Raw genomic sequence first — 19,448 nt, forward strand, 5'->3', positions numbered from 1 at the left:
GAGGAAAACGTAAAAGAGAACTCTTTATTAATAAAAGAATGTTTTATAACAAACCTTGTATAATTGTATTTGTAAACTGTGTAACACACTATACCAATTGCATTGTATCATTCCTAGAAGTCATGCATGATGTAATCCAAACAAAACTTAGATCCCTCTGCTGAACAAACTGACCTCTGTTAGCTCTAGAAATCATACTGTTGTTGTGTCGTTGTCTTGTCTGTTTGTTTTTGCACATTTTTAGGGCACATTTATGTTTAGTAGAACTGACATCTCATACTTCAGTCTCTAATCAAGTCTTCTGATGGTCACACTTTATTTTGATGGTCCATTTGTTGAATTTAAGTTACTTTGCATCGGCATGCCAACTAATTCTCATTAGATTATAAGTAGACTCTCATGTTGGGGTTAGTGTTAGTTGAAATGTACTTGCAAATTTTCTTATAGTCAGTTTAATGTGTGTTTATCAGCAGAATCAGCAGATATTAAACAGACAGTCACTCAAATGGACTATCAAAATAAAGTGTTACCCAATAAATTGCTTACCTCCTTCAGGATGCTTTTCATTTTCTTTTCATTCAATGCACTTGAATTCGCCCATAGTATCTCACTGGCAGAGCTGTGATAAAACAAAACGCTATTGACTCTTTTTCAAAAATGGAAGGAGCTACTTAATTTCCTGCCATGTCTTCATATTTCAGTTAAAAGTACATCACACATAAAAAAATGCACATTTCAAAGCACTTCACAGTACCTTCAACAAATGCGGACTAAGAAGTGCAGTGTAGACAATGCATAGGACTGAACTAAGTTCATGTGTTTATGTGGCTCTAACCAACAGTCCAACATGCTTGTCCTAGCCATTTGATTTTAGCTTATTTTAAGCAACATATAAAACCACAAAAAGCTATAAATGTTAGAGTACCCAAAACAGGCCAACACAATAATCAAAGAGTACAGCCGGGCCCGGATTAATTCAGAGGGCCCTGGGCACAATGTCTTGTAGGCCCCCTACCCGGCCAGACCCTTATAGTTGAATTAAAAAATAAGATTAATAAAATATTTTTAAATAAACTTAATCTATAGCGTATTGCCCACATTTTTAAAAATAAATCATATACAGTACATATATTTTAGTCTACAAAGATTTAACTTAATTTTAAAGCATTTAAAGCACACTTTGAAAAAAACACTAATATAACTAGTGAAAATTAATGGATTTTAATATACTTGTTCACTGAAGCAGTACTAAAAATTATATTTAATTGTATTTTTAATACATAACTTCTACAAACTTATAATGCATATGATTTTGATATAACACCTCCCCAATCCAGTTCTACGAATCTGAGTCTTCCTTAATACACACACTTATTAATGATTCCTACTTGTCTTCCTCGTGATGAAGAGTAGGCAAAATTCGACATGTAGAGCGGGAAATGAAGAACGTGATCATCAGACGCTGGATTTGAACCGGGTTCATGATCGATCGTGTCAAAATGTGTTGCTAAGTACGCCACTCACACTGCTAATTGTTGCTCTCTTTAGTTATGTTGTCTCTGTCAAACGGTGATGAGCGGGAATCACTCAACTAGCTTATTCCAACGAGGTGCGTTATTTGCACTTAGCCTAAATAGACACTACAAAATGTATGTCTGGGATGACATACCAGTTAGAAATAAATGAATAGTAAATATTTAGTAACACTTAATTTTGATGGTCCATTTGAGTATTAGTAGACTGTCTGCTTATAATCTGTTGATACTGCTGCTAAACATAGGCATTTAACTGACTATGCCAGCCCCAACCTAACAGTCTACTCATAATCTAATGAGAATTAGTTGTAATGTAGATGAAATGTAAATTAAATTCAACAAACGGACCACCAAAATAAAGAGTGACCCTATATTCATTTTTGGATAAACTATCCCTTTAATATGCCCACTTATGGTCAATTCTATTCACACACTCAAAAGCTGACAGACAAACAGAATCAGTCACTTTGTCTGGTTTCGGCAGTTCAGTGTGAAGTCTGTCTCCTCTGCTATTTGTCTGAGGTTGTTTTTGCCAAATTAACATGCTGAATTGATGCCTGTGATGTTGTACAATTTCAGAGCAATGACATACTGTTATCTGATGGTTGTGCTTGTCGGCATCTGTCTGGGTTGTAAATTAACATGTACACTCTGTGCTTTCTCACTGATGATATCTGTCACTGATTCAATATGCAGAATGGGTTAAAAATAGTTAACAATATAAAACCAACAGTGTGGAACAACACTAAAAATCAACTAATGCCAACCAATTCTCTAAAACCAACCAACATTTACAATGGGCAAGTTTCAAATTGGAATGTCCTTTAACTTTTGGTCCTTTTGCTGTAATGGTCCGATGCTTTATGTTAAAACTAATATGATTGGTTCTCAGGTAAATGTCCACTTTTTTTATAGTGTCTGTTTTTGCCATCCACATTCTGCTTTTCCTCTGTATTGCTTCATCTCTTCTCAGGTGTGTCATGCTTCATTCCGAGACAAAATCTTGCTTCTGTTGTGGCCCAGAATAGGAGAAGAAAAAATTAGATGGGAGAAAAAGTAATTCTTCACCCCAAAGAAAAATTATATACTTCGTTCCAACCCTTTTTCCTAATTTGAACAAACATTATAACATTATAAGTTTGAGTATGAGTTTTTTTTTTCCCTACTATAAAAATCTATGACTACCGAATTACCAATATTGCTCCAAATATCTTATGTGGTCAAACTGAGAACACAACACTTTGGAATGTAAAATATACAAACATGTATACTAGTAACAGCATATACAGTTGAAGTCAGAAGTATTATCCCCCCTTTGAATTTTTTTTCTTCTGTTTTAAATATTTCCCAAATGATGTTTAACAGAGCAAGGAAATTTTCACAGTATGTCTGATAATATTTTTTTCTTCTAGAGAAAGGCTTATTTGTTTTATTCCGGCTAGAATAAAACAGTTATTAATTAAAAACAAAAATATTTTAAGGTCAAAATTATTAGCCTCTTTAAGCTATATATTTTTTTCCATAGTCTAGAGATAAAAACATTGTTACACAATAACTTGCCTAATTACCCTAACCTGCCTTATCAACCTAGTTAAGCCTTTAAATGTCACTTTAAGCTGTATAGAAGTGTCTTGAAAAATATCTAGTCAAATATTATTTACTGTCATCATAGCAAAGATAAAATAAATCAGTTATTAGAAATGAGTTATTAAAACTATTTTGTTTAAAAATGAGTCCAAACTTGGTCCTGGAGGGCCGCTGTCCTGCACATTTTATTTCCAACCCTAATTAAACACACCTGAACCAGCTAATCAAGCTTTCCAATGTATACTAGAAACTTCCAGGCAGGTGAGTTAAAGGAAGTTGAAACTAAACTGTGCAGGACACGGCCCTCCAGGACTGAGTTTGGACACCCTTGTTTTAAAAGCATCTTCACTTACTGTTGCTTTGCAAATGAAAAGAGAAAAGTGCATTGCAGGCAGTGTACTTCTACCATGATTTCCACGAGATTTTTTGTTTTTTTTTACTTCCAAGTATAACACCATACGAGGTGAGCTATCGAGCAAACTGACTGCTGTGTTAAAAGCCGACTACAAGGAGATAACTGAAAGCACTTGATACCAGATTACAGGCCCATGAAGATGTTTTTGTGCTATTTATTTACAACAGTTTATCTATTGATAACATGTCCCTTTTAAACATTTCACACTGTAGTTGGTGTCATCAAAAGAACTTCCCGGTAGCATTAGTTTTGCCCAGAAAATGCAGGAGAATGTATTACAGTTAACAAGGTATGTGTTTGCAGTTTAGCAAAAATGTAGCCCTGGGCACATATTACCAATGAGCCTGAGCTGTCTTTAAACTTTTTTTGGATCAGACGGAGGAGAACATGTGTGTTTTCGTGAACCTCCACCCACAAAGTGCTAATCGGCAGTTGATGAGGACTGATCTATGTATATAAGCTTAAAAACGCAAGGGAAGAATGGTTCCATTTTTACATCATGTAAATCATGCTTTACATCATGTAAGCATACAGCCATAGTGTATAAAAATTATTTAGACTGTATAAAAACAGTAGAAGTTTATTGCAGGTCCCCATAGCTTTATAAAGAAGTTTGAGTGCATGCATAAGTTTGTGTGTACATGTGTGCGTGTGGGTCTGCATGTGGAGTCTTGGGCATGCACTGAAACTAGAAACAAATGATTAGGAATCGTTAACGTATGGTCTTCCAATATGGTGACAAGCGGTTTGTTATCACCCTTTTGACCTTTTATGGTCATAAAGTGGCTCAATGCTACTGCTTGATAAAGTACTCTGCTGTCATTCACCCTCCTGCAGTGGTTTCCTCCCACCGGCCAGTGCTTTTTCTGGCGTCACTTTTGACTAAACAGAGACCTGAAGTTAAATGTAGTGACCCTGGATGGTTCTAGATATAGCAATAACTTTAAGTTAAATGTAGAAACCTTAAAGTTTGCAGTCTCATGCTGAAAGTTTCAATATTTCATGCCAATGGATGGAACCTTCTTTATCTATATTTTACCCAAAAGATTAGGTACGGATTTGCAGAGAAAAACTGCAGGAACAGAACTCGAGGCTTGATTACTAAGGTCAGGGCTCACCAATCTCGGTCCTGGAGGGCCGGTGTCCCTGCAGGATTTAGCTCCAACTTGCCTCAACGCACCTGCCTGGATGTTTCAAGTATACCAAGTAAGACCTTGATTAGCTTGTTCAGGTGTGTTTGATTAGGGTTGGAGCTAAAATCTCTAGGACACTGGCCCTCCAGGAACAAGTTTGGTGACCACTGACTAAGGTCTTCAAACTAAGTCAACCAAGTTCTGAATGAATATTTTGAATAAGCACTTTAAAAAAATTATTGACATCTATGAATAGATTAATTTTGGTCCTGTCTGTTTGCATCCACTTCAGACATGGCTGGTTTTGTTTACAGTCATCTCTGCTATTATGTGAAAGCCTTCTCTTTGAAACTTTCTTCATACTTATATCAATGCAGATAATAAATTAATAACATATTAATATTAAGCATACAATTCTCTGAAAATCAAACATTTAAAGCATTTTACCATAATGCTGGTGTGCATTAAGGGATACTTTCAGAATACACAATTATAAAAGAGCATGTAGCATCTACTACTTTTCATAAATTTCATTTGCCTTACCTGGAAGAAGATGAAGAGTCTTCTTCAGCTGTACAGAGCCCGACACAGATGGGTATGTGGCCACACAGATGAGCTCCCTGATGTTGAAGGGATCAACCAGATACAATCGATTCTCAACAGTGGAGAATGAGCCGCCCTTCTTGACAGAATTGATTACATACAGAAATCTAAAGGCAGGTTCCCAGTGAAGAGTGGGTTCTATCTTTGTATATCTGGCCGTACAGACAGCAATCTTCTGACCATTATCACTTTCCAGATGGATGGAAAGATGAGAAACTAAAAACAAAGAACTTTAGTGTCAGAATCATATTAATATAATAACCTTAGTGTTCTTTTCTTTTGGTCATTATGTAACACTAGGGGTTCCGCTTAAGAGACCAGTCACATATAGTATGAGTAGTTTGAAATCAGTGCTAACAGAACAGGCTATTGAATACTGTGTGCAAGGCAACTCCCTTAGGCATGCAGGTATTTAAGTTATGTTCATCTATGTCTTCCGCATCAAATCAGGGAGCACTTTTACTATAAGCATTACTACACTTGCACGTTGTGCTGCCGAGTCTAATGACAATAGGTCATACTGCCTGTAGTAAACACGCACCCTGACCTGATGTGGAAGAGAATGATAGTAGTAGGCTACATTTCCTCACTTTAGGGTTGGTGCTTAGTCTGATTTGAAGCTGTGATGACTGACATGCTTTTCTAGACAGTCAAGATTATTGAACAGTAGATGAAACCACCTCCTGCATCAAAGCATTTGCAGCTCAATGAGTGGTAGTGTCGGGTGCTGTGCTCCATGTTTTTATGTTTTCGTCATGTGACCTTCCCCATATGCTCCTTTGTTCGTTTTCTGCCGTTTCTTAATGTTCATTAGTTTCACCTGTGTTCCTCCCCCGTGTATCATCAGTGTCATCTTGTCCTTGGGTATTTGTACCCCGTAGTTTGGTTTAGTGCCTTGTCTGGTATTCTAAGTCTCATTTGTTCACATTGTTTTTCAAGTGAGGGTTCATAAATAAATGTAAGTGTTTGATAACTCCTGCAACCCTTTGCCTTTCTGAGAGAGCCCAGGTGTGACAGGTAAATGGGTGCAGGCTGATATTTTCCATTGTTCTGTGATATGCATGAAGTTTGTGGTGCTTTGTATGCTGAATAACGTTCACTGCTCACGTTTCGAGATCTTTCACCCTCACTATTCTAAAGTGCAGCACACTTGACCCTGCATGTGATGACTACCCTGCAGGTCCATTAAGCTCCCTACTGAAAAAAACAGCTTAAACCAGCCTAGGCTGGTTGGCGGGTTTTAGCTGGTCAGCCAGGGTGGTTTTAGAGGGTTTTTGGCAATTTCCAGGCTAGTTTCCAGCCATTTCCAGCCTGGCCTTAGCTGGTCAGGCTGGGAGATGACCAGCTAAAACCAGCTTGACCAGCCTAGCCAGGCTGGGAGCCCAGCCCAAACCAACTATGTCCAGCTTAAACCAGGCTGGTCAAGCTGGTTTTAGCTGGTCATTTTTCAGCCTGACCAGCTAAGACCAGGCTGGAAATGGCTGGGAACCAGCCTGGAAATGGCCCAAACCCCTCTAAAACCAGCCTGGTCGCCCAGCTAAAACCAGCCAACCAGCCTAGTCTGGTTTAAGCTGTATTTTTCAGCAGGGCTAAGACACTAAAAGAGCTAAACAAGGGTAGCTCCCAGCTGAGACCATTTGCCATCTCCTCCTCTGTAGTCTGTCATGACTCGGAGGAGCTCAATCATGCAACCAACGCACTCTCAAGATAAGGTCTATCTAGTCAATTTGGGGAAGTCTAGGTAGACCTGTTCACTTTCCAGTTGTATTATTTCCTGACCGAGGCATTCTTTTGCATAGAAGCAATGGACACAGCTGGTCCCGGGTAGGGTTGCACCAGTTCATGTGTTGCTTAAACTCAGGGTTTAATTTGTGCTGGAACATTCCGGATCTTGCACCTCATTTTACCGATTCCCCCTCATCAACTGCCCTCCTCCCCCGCCCGCTGTTCACTTTCTTCCATGACTTCCTAACACTCTTCACTTTCATGCACGACACCTCTTCATCCTCAGAAAACATGCCAGATCTGTTACCCCGATCTGTTCTGGGACCTCACAGTTCACAAATTAAGCACTGCTTAAACTGGAACCTAAAGTCCACAATAGAGGCTTAGTAACTACTAGTTAGTTTTTGTAGCTACATGTGTTCTTACTTCAGTTGCACCACATGTTCTTAAGGCAAAATGTAGCTAGTAGGTCGTAAGATCTTTGTAAAGTAATCTGTAGTCGCATTGAATGATGTAATATCTAATAGGAAGGAATCGTTAAACTGCAATAAATTTAATATATTTATATATACAGTTGAAGTCAGAATTATTAGCCCCCCTGAATTATTAGACCTCTTATTTATTTTCCCCCCAATTTCTGTTTAATAGAAAGCAGATTTTTTTTCAACACATTTCTAAACATAATATTTTAATAACTCATTTCTAATAACGGATTTATTTTATCTTTACCACGATGACTGTAAATAATATTTTACTAGATATTTTTCAAGACACTGCTATACAGCTTAAAGTGACATTTAAAGGCTTAACTGGGTTAATTAGGTTAACTAGGCAGGTTAGGGTAATTAGGCAAGTTATTGTATAACAGTGTTTTGTTCAGTAGATTATCAAGAAAAAATATAGCTTAAAGGGGCTAATAATTTTGTCCCTAAAATGGTGTTTAAAAAAATCAAAAACTGCTTTTATTCTAGCCGAAATGAAACAAGTAAGATTTTCTCCAGAAGAAAAAATATAATCAGAAATACTGTGAAAATGTCCTTGCTCTGTTAAACATCATTTGGAAAATATTCAAAAAAGAAGAAAAAAATTTGAAGGGGGCTAATAATTCTGACTTCAACTGTATATACAGAGAATTGAACCATTAACTATTCTGGCATATGTTCTACGCAGTGGATGCCCTTCCAGCTGTAACCTAGTACTGGGAAACACCCATACACACTAAGGCCAATTTCGTTTCCCCACATCACCAATAGGACATGTCTTTTGGACTGTGGGGGAAACGGGAGCATCCAGAGGAAACCCACATGAATGTAAATTTAGAGCCAGTCACTAATAACAGACGACACACATACCAGCATTGCGAGCCGCGAATGCACGCGAAATACACATGAAGATATCATACACTGTGAAACCCAACAGTCAACTTTATCAAATGAAATTAACTCAAAATTTACTAAAAGTTAATTCTACTAATTTGAAAGTAGTTTTGAACTCAGTGTTGAAGGTAATGACTTAATTAAATACCTCATTACTGTAACTTAAATGGAGTAAGTTCACAGCACTCATTTGCATTAGCTTTTGAACTCAAATGGTTTGTTGCAAATCAGTTTCTTCAAACGGTTTGAGTTACCTTAACTGGTCACACTTTAAAATAAAGTTCATTAGTTAATGTTAATCCATGATTTTACTAACATGAGCAAACAATGAACAATACATGTACTACTGTATTTGTTCATGTTAGTTAACGTTAGATAATGAAAATACAGTAGCTCATTGTTAGTTCATGTTAACTCATGGTGCATTAACTAATGTTAACAAGCATGGACTTGGATGTTATTAATGCATTAGTAAATGTTCAATTATGATTAATAAATGCTGAACATGTGTTGTTCATGATTAGTTCATGTTAGTAAATGCATTAACTAATGAACCTTATTGTAAAGTGTTACCCCTTAACCTTTTGGGTTTACAGTGTAACTTTAAACCAGATATTATTTTAATGACCTACATATGAAAGAGAAAAGAACAGGAAGAAAACCCCAGTCATGAAGAAATGCTTATTTATTGATGGATAGCACAAAACACTTTTTGAAAGAAAATTAAACTATTCTTTCAAAAAAAACAAGGACCAAGTTAAGGCTGTGAGTAGAGGGAAATCCTTCTTCATTATTATCGCCATCTCCTCAATGTAAACTAATCTCACTGTCATCCCTTTTTTAGTATTATACATGTGGGGAGACTGTAATTTTTTAGTTGGAACTTAGTGTTACATTTAAACTAAGTTCAGTGGTGCAACAAAAAGTGTGTAAGTTGTAACTTAGTGTCTCTTTACGTCACAACTAGGCTACGTTTTATCTTACGCACTGCTGGTGCAACCGGCCCCTTGTGATTACACAACTATGCCTTTCCCCCAGTGAGTGTACTTACACACATTCTGGGCAAGGTCGTGGTGGACATGGAGAAGGTCTTGCTGATTATACAAATCTGGTTCTCAGGACTTATTCACCTCATGACAGCATCTCCTTGGCAGTTGCATGCAGTGGTAGACAATACCACTTCATCTATGGTGTGTTTTGCTGTGGTCTGGACCTGGATATATCCCAAAAGCTTCCACTACTACTTTCTGAAATCAGATAGTGAACTTACAAACACTGTTCTCAGAGGAGGCAAACTCAGCCTTGACCTTGCCTCATCCCACTTATACTCTGCTTATTTACGTGAACTGCACTGTGAGCTTTGTCTACTCTGGATGTTAACGTCAGGGAAAGACTGTCTCCAAACAGAAGTTGGTTTACTGAATAGTGGATGCCATCATGATGACGTAAAAGATCCAAGGTGAGCCTTGCTACTGGGACACAGAGCTTCAGGGCTGGTGCTGTGCTTCTCTAGCAGAGCTGCAGGGTGGGAGAGACTGAATGAATTAATAAGATTCTAAAATGTCAGAGTGGAGCCATTCTCTTCTTGCGTTTAATCCCATATGAGCATTTTTAAACTGCACAGTTCCTGAAGATAAACCCGTGTCTTTCCCTCCACAGAATTATCTTCATATTTATCTGTCTTTTTGTGTCCAATTATTTAACATGGTTCAGTGGTTATGGTTCAGCAGTTCAGAGACCCCTATAAAGTTTTCACAGAAAGAGAGCCCTGGGCCATGCTGAACAATCCCAGGAACAATCCCAGGATGTCCTTTGAAAAAGAGTAGTGTTTTAACCCTGGCATCCTGGCCAAATCTGCCCACTGGCCTCTGTCCATCATGGTCTCCTTACCATCCCCATATTCCAATTGGTTTCCAATTGATGGTTTCCAATTGATGGATGGAATCAATTGGTTGTGCCAGACAACCAATTGATTCCAATTGGTTGTCTGGCGCAACATGGCTGCCGTTGCGTCATCCAGGTGGATGCTGCAAACTGGTGGTGGATGAGGAGATTCTCCCCCCCCATTGTGTAAAGCGCTTTGAGTGCCCAGAAAAGCGCTATATAAATGTAAGGAATTATTATTATTATTATTATTATTATTGTTATTATTATTATTAACACTCATCACCTTAGAATTACAAGGTTCTATCTAATATTTTTGTCAAAATTGAGTTATTGACATATTCTTCTTAAATGACAACTTATTTACATTATGGGATGTTAATTTAATAAGTCGTTTACATTTAAAGACTTTTTATTGAAAAAACAAATGTTACAAACATACTCTTTGCTATGGAATGCAAAAACTTTGAAGCTCATTATCTCAAAATCATTCAGAACGCAGATAGAACCTTATAATTCCAAGGTGACGCTGTCTCAGCTCATCGGCATGAATCTGAAGTGTGACTGCGTGCTACCATCTTATATACCCATGTGTTAGGGAATGGATCTCATGTGCAAATTGAATCCACCAGCTCTATTGGAATATTGTCATACTACTCAGAGATGATTGGTTTCCCTTCTTCAGATAACAAGGGTTATGTTAGGTGATTGCAATCTCAAATGCTATTCTGTATGTGTCCCAGATAGCATTCGAATGTGGGCTACTTAAGGCAGTTATGCTGCACTGGTGGTATACCTTCTGCCAAGACAAAAGGAATTTGAGCCTGAAGTGGCCCACCTGTACAATGGCAAAGGGGGGCCAAAGATTCAAATTCTTATATGGGCTATTTAAGGCAAATATTTGGCACTTATGGCAAAATGTAATCTGAATGTGAGCCTAATGTGGCCCATGTGGAAAATGGTCAATTTGGCCCAAATGACAGAGGACAAATGTGGGCCACAGTTGGCAAAATAGTGGCATAGTCATTTAAGGGTTATCTGGGTCTAAACCTAAAGTGGCTCACACGTCTAAGTGCAAAGTGGGGCCCAGTTATCTTAAAACAGACTAAAGTCACCATCATGGAAAAAAGTGTTTGCTTTAGCTGGGCTCATAGCCCTGAACCTCTTAATATCAATTTTATTTTGGGCTGTTGTAACTTTTAAGAACTTTACTTGAAAAGTTTGTTCATTACAGCAAACACAATGAATTGAGGCACAACCTGTGATGAAGTAATATAATTTTCTGATGTCTACCAATGTTTAATCCAGTGTTTCTCAACTGGCGGGTCGCTAACCAAAAGTGGGTCACGGGAACATTTTCAGTGGGGTCGCGGAGTGTTTGGTCAAAAAAACAACAAAAGTTTATTTTTAAACTTGTTTTGACTTTTATATTGAAATGCGTGCATGACAACCCTACCGCTTGACATGTGAAATTACATTTAATTATAGCAACAAATATGTCGAAGCGCAAGTACGACCCTGAATATGTAAAGTATGGATTTACGTATATTGATGACAAAAAAAGACTTAAGTGTGTCATAAGTAGCGAGGGGCTCTCACAAGAGAGCATGAAACCTTCTAAATTAAAACGACATTTAGAAACCAGACAACATGTTTTATTAACAGTTCAGTTTAGTTCATGGTAACTGAACCTTTCTTTACCCAAACCACTGTTTACAGTATTTGTCGTTTATTTTGTAATATTTAAAAAAATTTGATAAATTTTGTTAAATGACAGCAATAAAATATAGTTTATTTGTAAGTATTGGTGATTTTCTTATGATTTATCTGTCACTACTTGTGTATGTTAACAAATAAATACAAATTAATTATAATTCCTAAAATTGTATTAAAGTTCCTAAAAATTTGGGTCGTGGCTTGATGACCATGTAAAAATGTGGGTCCCATGGCCAAACCAGTTGAAAACTCCTGGTTTAATCCATTATTAATAGGCCAGATTTGAGTCTGAATAAAAGCAAATTGTGGCCCAGAATAGGGTCAGTTCTGGTTCATTGGGTTGAATTCTGGCTAATATGTGGTATTGCTTTGGCTTATTTGTGGCCCAGATCTGACAAACAGAAACGGACCGCCCTAGAGCCATCATTCCACTCAGAATGTGGTCCAGATGTAAGTGTATGGTGTGGGCCGGTTCTGGGCCAGAATAAAAGCAAGCTGTGGCCTAGAATAGGGTCAGTTCTGGTTCATTTGGTTGAGTTCTGGCTTATATGTGATATTGCTACAGTATGGCTTAATTGTGGCCCAGATCTGGGCAAACAAGTGCCATCATTCCATGCAGTATGTGGGCCAGATGTAAGTGTCTGGTGTGGACTGGATTTGAGCTACATCAATTTTGCTAGCTGGGGTGTGTGCGCACAATGAAATTAAGTCATCTCTAGTACATGACAAACATGAAACATCAAGAGATATAGATCTATATCCATAAACCTTAATGCACTCTATTTCAATTTAGTAAGACTTGATTTTTAGATTTAAAATCTCATGCTTTTTTGCTTAATAACTTGGTCAATAATCTATGTAACAACTGATTTTCAAAATGTATAGATAAATAATATTTTTATTATCTGACCTGTCAGCTTTTCAATCCCAAAAGCTCCTTTCTGTTGGGTTTCGGCGTCTTCATCTCCTAAAACAATAAGTGGCACAACAGATTAGTGCTAGCAGGTAAATGTAAGCATGTAGTACATAGAAACACAACCCTTCACTTAAGTGAGAATGTCAGTTAGAGCCCATTTCACAAATGTAAGTGTGGGCTATTGTTTAGTATGGCCTGCTGATGATCATTTAATAGACGCTTTTATCTAAAGTGACATAAAAATGAGGATAATAGAAGCACTTTATACCACCAAAGAATGCAACATTTTGTAGATGCTGTGACAAGCATTTACTTATTTATTATTATTATATTTTCCTTAAGCTTAGTCTCTATTTCAAAGGTCACCACAGCAGTTGACTGAACCGCAAACTATTCCAGCATACATTTTATGCAGTGGATGCCCTTTCAGCCGCAACCCAGTATTGGGAAACACCGACACAAACTCAATAACACACTTATATGCTACAGCTAATTTTGATTTACCCAATTCACCTATAGCGCGTGTCTGTAGACTGTGGGGGAAACTGGAGCACTCGGAGGAAACCCACACAGACTGGAAACTCCCCAACTGGCCTAGCCGGGACTCAAACCAGCGACATTCTTGCTGTGAGGCGACAGTGCTAATCACTGAACCACCTTGTCACTATATTCATTCATTCATTCGTTCAATCATTTTCTTTTCAGCCAAGAATCTTTTATTTTTATCCATCATATATTTTACGCAGCAGATGCCCTTCCAGCAGCAATCCATCACTGGGAAAGCTATAATTTATTATTATTATTGTTACTATTATTGTTATTATTATTATTATTATTATTATTATTATTGATTGGTTCTTGAAACAAATGACAGCTCATTCTACAGGTCATTCTACCAGCATGGAACATTAAAGGTGAAACTCCTTGAAAGTAATCGTGTAGCCCCTTTGGTTTGTACTATAAAGCAATGTTTGTTAACAAAACAGAAGTTTCTTCCGGTCACATATGCCTGTGCAGTTTATTAAATATCATCCAACAGGAACAAAGTATGGCATGACTTGAATAGCATGAACAGCATAAAGAACAAACTCGCGTAACAGCGGATTATAAGTACAATCTCAACAAGAACAAGGTCAACATGAGGACTATAAATAATATATTAAATCAAGGGTGTCCAGACTTTGTCCTGGAGGACCATTTTCTGAGTGTTTAGCTCCAACTAAACTCTGCTGAGCCAGATAATTAAGCTCTAGTCATAAGTGAAGCTTCTACGGTGTGCTAAGGCAAATTAGAGTTAAACTCTGCAGGACACTGATGCTGTGTACAAAACCCCTAAACCCTCATTCACTATTCCCTACATTAGTCTACTAATAAAGTCCACTTGAAGATGTGAAGGAAAAATGTATCTCCAGTATATATATTTAAAACTCTTCGGCTAGAATACTTGCTCATACCAAATGTTCTGCTCATATAACCCCAATCTTGTATGACCTCCATTAGCTCTTATTTGCATACCGTATTAAATTCAAAATTCTCCTCCTTGCATTTAGATCCTTTGCAACATGTTATGCTCCTTTGACTCTGGCCTTCTTCAACGGGGGACAGATCATTTAATGTCATTGCACCAAAACTTTGGAACTCTTTACTACACTCACTCTGTTCTGTTAATAATATCTCAGAAATTTAAATCTTTACTTAAAACTTGCTTGTTTTCTGAATGTTATACTTCTTATTTGAAAAACTGACCAGTTTTTTTGATCAACCTGTACTCTGCATATTTGTCTCCTGGGTCTTGTTATGTATTTCTAGGTTGTTTTATTTGATGTATTGAATTTTTGTGAACTTAATGTTGTCTCTACTTGATTATTGTTTCTTTCAATGTCTGTTCGTACTATCTCTTTTTGTTACATTCGTTGTGCTTTGGAAAGGCGCTATGTCCTCCTGAGACCCCACCCATTGACTTGTGTCCTCTGTAGTGGACATTACATTTTCATGAATTTCCTTTGAATTTTTTGAGCTACTCTGTCAAGTCCTGTTGTACAGTTCAGAGGACATCCTGGGCTTTCTAGTGATATGTCATTTGATTGGCTGGCATGCTAAGAACTACTTCTTACACTGCATTCAAAATGACCGACATACAAAACAAGCACATTTTATGGGAGGAAAAGAGGTGTGTAAAATTTAGCTTTATAAATGTTTTTAACTATTATTATTACGTATATATTTGTTTATTGAATTTTCAGGAACAATACATTTAGCTTTCAAAGCTGTTAACTTGTCTGTGTTTCAAAATATCCTTTTTTAAATGTCCACTATAGTGGATAACAGCACCATCTTAATGTAATTAATGACTGCATGTTTTAGGGGGCAGTACTGAAGATTAATATCCCCTTACAGCCGTATCCTGTTTTGTTGTCTGAGTGGCGGTCGTTTTGAACTAAAATGGTCCTGTAGTCCACTGCAGTGGACATGCTGTAAAATTAAAATAAAAAACAAAATGTAAAAAACTCTAAATCGTAGATTTGTTTAACCCAAAGGATATAGGAAATCACAGAATTTTTTTAAAATTATTTATTTTTTTAACTCTTTTTTTTTTTTCATTTTTATTGAAAAAACCTTCATACATTACATACAGTACTGCCTGAGTTCTTACAAAGAAATATGCCATCAAAATTCTTTTGGTAGTACTTGCAGTGAATTTAACTTACAACAAAAAGGAACGCAAAACCCTACCACCCACCCCCACCCATTTAACATTGATCAAAATATTTGTGGAAGGTTCATAAAAATAAAAGGCATATATGCATAACATTTACAATCATATATAGATCTGGCTGGGACAAAAATGTAAAATTGAGGCAAGGTGTACATGGACAATGAAAACAAAAGAGACGTTATAAAACAATTATAAGATAATTATAAAATAAATAATGAAATAAGATAAATAGATAAATTAACATACAACAGTCTTGTAAGTCTATCAGTTCAATTAAAACAATTATTTTGAGGTTATATATAAATAAACATTTATTATTATTAATATTATTATTATAGTATAAGTGAATCAGAAGGGATGCTGTATTGTTTGTGCTATGCTGGATGATATATCTCTCAGATAGATTAGATTCTTGGTCAGACCCTGTGATATTTATTTTTTTTGACAATTAACAAGCTGTCTATTAGTAATGACACAAAGACTTTTGATTTCTGCCATGTATACAAATGGTACTTTAATTAAATAGTATTGTATTTTTAACCATACACTGATGGAATTGTGCCTAATAGTCCAGTCATTATGCATTCTGAACGTGGACTGGATTTGAAAATAAAATATCCTATTTAATAAAATAATAAAAAATAAAATATCCTATTTAAAAATTTCAGACCCTGATGAAATAAGCATATGTGTTTAATATGACACAATGTGTCTGATGTCACAGTCACTGCCCTTTTTGTCCAGAATGAATCAGAACAGATTAACTTTTTTTTTTTTTTTGTAACAGATCCATTGTGCAGCCTGTCTTTTTAACACCGCTTGGTTTATTTACATGTTGCACCTATTTGGCCTGAAATTGTTTGACACACTCACCAAGAGAAAATGTATGTCAAACTTCATTGCCCACTGTTTCCAGGAAGCACATCGTTCAAACCAGAAACTGTAGCAAAACTTTGTGCATTAGTTTGTGCTTGAATGTATATGTATGGCAAGAGAACCAACCAGAAATGGACAAATGAGGAAAGAAACTCATGACATGATCACATAGCAGGACAAGAAGTACAACACACACGTTACAATGTTTATATTAAACATTGGTCAAATGTCATGTGGTTGTTACTCTCAATATAGTTACTAACCCAAAATTAGAGCGTGCAAATGAAAGAGCAGATTTCTTATTTTAATCAGAGTTAAAGCGTCACACTAAAGTCTAAATCAATATAAAACATTTACCTTATCAGACCGACAATTAGTAAAGAGCTCAGTTTAGCCACATTGGTAAGGCATAAATGTAAGTTATGTCTGCAAACAAATTATGTTGGACTGAGAAGCTAGACTGAAAGGTGAAACCATTAATACAGAAAGAGATCTAAAGAGTATTACATCAAAATCAGTTTAAACTCACCTTTTGCATGACTTATTATCATAAAGATGCTTAGGAGAATGACCACCAACCATGTCTCACTGTTTGCAGTCCTTACAAATCTCACACTCATCTTTATTCACCTTTAAATGTGCCTTTTCCTTTGTTTTTCTCTTCGGCTTCAGCAGTAAAGCTGTTTTGCCTTATCTGCTGATAATATTACCCCCACTCTTACCCACTTCCTGTCTTGTTCATCACACCAGTCATGTGTACTCAAAGAGAGTGTAAGATCGCTGGTTAGCACTATGTGTTGATAGTCATAATTTCATTGGCTGTTTAAATTTTTATTGGTTGTTTCAATTAATGTTGTTGTTTTATTGTGCTGGCAGAATTGATGCCCTCATCATAACCCCTTTTGTTGTCTATAAATCTTAAAAAAAATGGAAGGACTGTTTGGATGAATACAATTAACAATGCTTTCAGATATTTATTTATATATTAATTCAGTTGCATCCAGAATGAACAAAACTTAAATAATAAGAAACACATCATAAAAGCATTGTTCAACATATAATATATTCAATTGAAACGTGGATGGATTTTACTGGAAACAGCAAACTTTCATAATCTATCTATCTATCTATCTATCTATCTATCTATCTATCTATCTATCTATCTATCTATCTATCTATCTATCTATCTATCTATCTATCTATCTATCTATCTATCTATCTATCTATCTATCTATCTATCTATCTATCTATCTATCTATCTATCTATCTAGAGATGCCCAAAGTAGGGCCCGCGAGCCAGAGTTGACCCATTGTAACCCTTCTTTTGGCCCACCATCCCATATGAGAGAAGAATGAGAATGATGAAAAGGGTTTGTGCGAATGCCTTTAACACAGAAATCATCATTTCTAATTTGTTTTATTGCTTAGCTACAAAAAGCAAAATGAAATTAAATGTTTTAATTACATGTTGTAAATGATCAGATTTTTAAAAATGCAAATACTGTCAATTGACAAATAGAGGACTATGCAGAAGACATTGTTGATTCGGATTAGTCTCTTTATTAATCTGGGGTCGCCACAGCAGAATGAACCGCTAACTTATCCAGAATATGTTTTATGCAGCAGGTGCCCTTCCAGCTGCAACCCGTCACTGGGAAACATCCATAAACTCTTACATTCACACTCATACACTGGACAATTTACTTACCCAAGCCACCTAGAGCGCATGTCTTTGGACTGTGGGGGAAACCCGTGCACCCAGAGGAAACCCACGCGAACACAGGGAGAACATGGAAACTCCACACAGAAATGCCAAATGACCTAGCCAAGGCTCGAACCAGCGACCTTATTGCTGTGAGGAGATCGTGCTACCCACTGTGCCACCATGATGCCCTAAGTTCATTATAAAATGTCAAAAAAAAAAAATACTGAAATAGTTATAGAATGTTTTCTATTCATTTTTAAATATTAATAAATGAATTAGGAAATTACCAATGCGACTATACTTACCTTCGGCCTACTAGCCTCAATCAAGTTTGGTTTTGGGCCCTTCATAAGTAAAACTTGGGGTGCCCCTGACCTATCTTTAAGTCACAACAACCCAAAAGACCGAAAGGACCTTTTAAAAGGGGATATGACAGTACCCATAACAAAACATAAAACTCAAATCAATGTAGTTTGCACAGCATCATATTTGCTGTTCAAGGACAAAGTTCAAAATAAAATACTTGTATTGATAATCATGCTAAACTCTAAACCAGTTGCATGATATTGGGACGTAATTTTAAAGTTGCAACTATTCCTTATTTACTAACCGGTAATAAATGAAGAATAATTGCAACTTTAGAATAACATCCCAATAACGTATATAAACTATTAACTGATACTTAACAAGTCTTTAATAAGTAATTTACTAACAGCTTGTTTATGATCTATTAATATTTTATTAGGTATAGTTATAAAGTCATTAAAATACAGTTAACGGGTCATTTATAACATGTTAACTAACAGCTTGTAAGTTCTTTATGGGCTATCTATAAGGCACAGTTATAAATAATCAACAAACTATTAACTTTTATTTAATAAGTCATTTATAACTCATTAACTAACAGTTTATTAATGGACTATTGACTAGTTATAACGAATAGTTATTCTAAAGTGTTACCGATGCCATTTTATGAATGGATGTCAAAACTGTTAGCCGAATTAACTAATAATGGTTTAGCCATATGCCTGGAAGATTATCAACCCGACTACGTACCCTTATATACATTTCTTGAGAGCGCAAATACATACCAGGAAGGTACTATTTTTTTGCAATTTTTGTTTTCGAGAATCCACCAGACACGGCTGTGTATGTTTTTTCAGATCTTAAATTTCTCAAGTGAGTGCCATTCGCACCTGCTCTTCTCGCGTTAATCCACTAGAGGCCACTGTCGACTGACTGACTGACAGACCAAATGAGG

General features: G+C 36.5%; 1 protein-coding gene across 2 annotated transcripts in view; it reads right to left on the reverse strand.

Annotated features, from left to right (window-relative positions):
- LOC137496448 (uncharacterized) overlaps positions 1-19,448 on the reverse strand; it is a 35,315-nt gene continuing 15,867 nt past the window's right edge. The window contains exons 1-4 of one of the 2 annotated variants that reach the window (XM_073912491.1): positions 17,012-17,244; positions 12,885-12,941; positions 5,214-5,489; positions 1-2,544 (exon numbers count right to left, since the gene is read on the reverse strand). In XM_073912491.1, the coding sequence (XP_073768592.1) occupies positions 2,495-2,544; positions 5,214-5,489; positions 12,885-12,941; positions 17,012-17,102 (474 nt within the window). In that variant the 5' untranslated portion in view covers positions 17,103-17,244 and the 3' untranslated portion in view covers positions 1-2,494. Of the gene's footprint in view, positions 2,545-5,213; positions 5,490-12,884; positions 12,942-17,011; positions 17,245-19,448 lie in introns of those variants that run through there. The other variant, XM_073912489.1, reaches the window with a different exon arrangement.

The sequence above is a fragment of the Danio rerio genome, chromosome 9 (assembly GCF_049306965.1).
Source record: "Danio rerio strain Tuebingen ecotype United States chromosome 9, GRCz12tu, whole genome shotgun sequence".
Classification (NCBI taxonomy): Eukaryota; Metazoa; Chordata; class Actinopteri; order Cypriniformes; family Danionidae; genus Danio; species Danio rerio.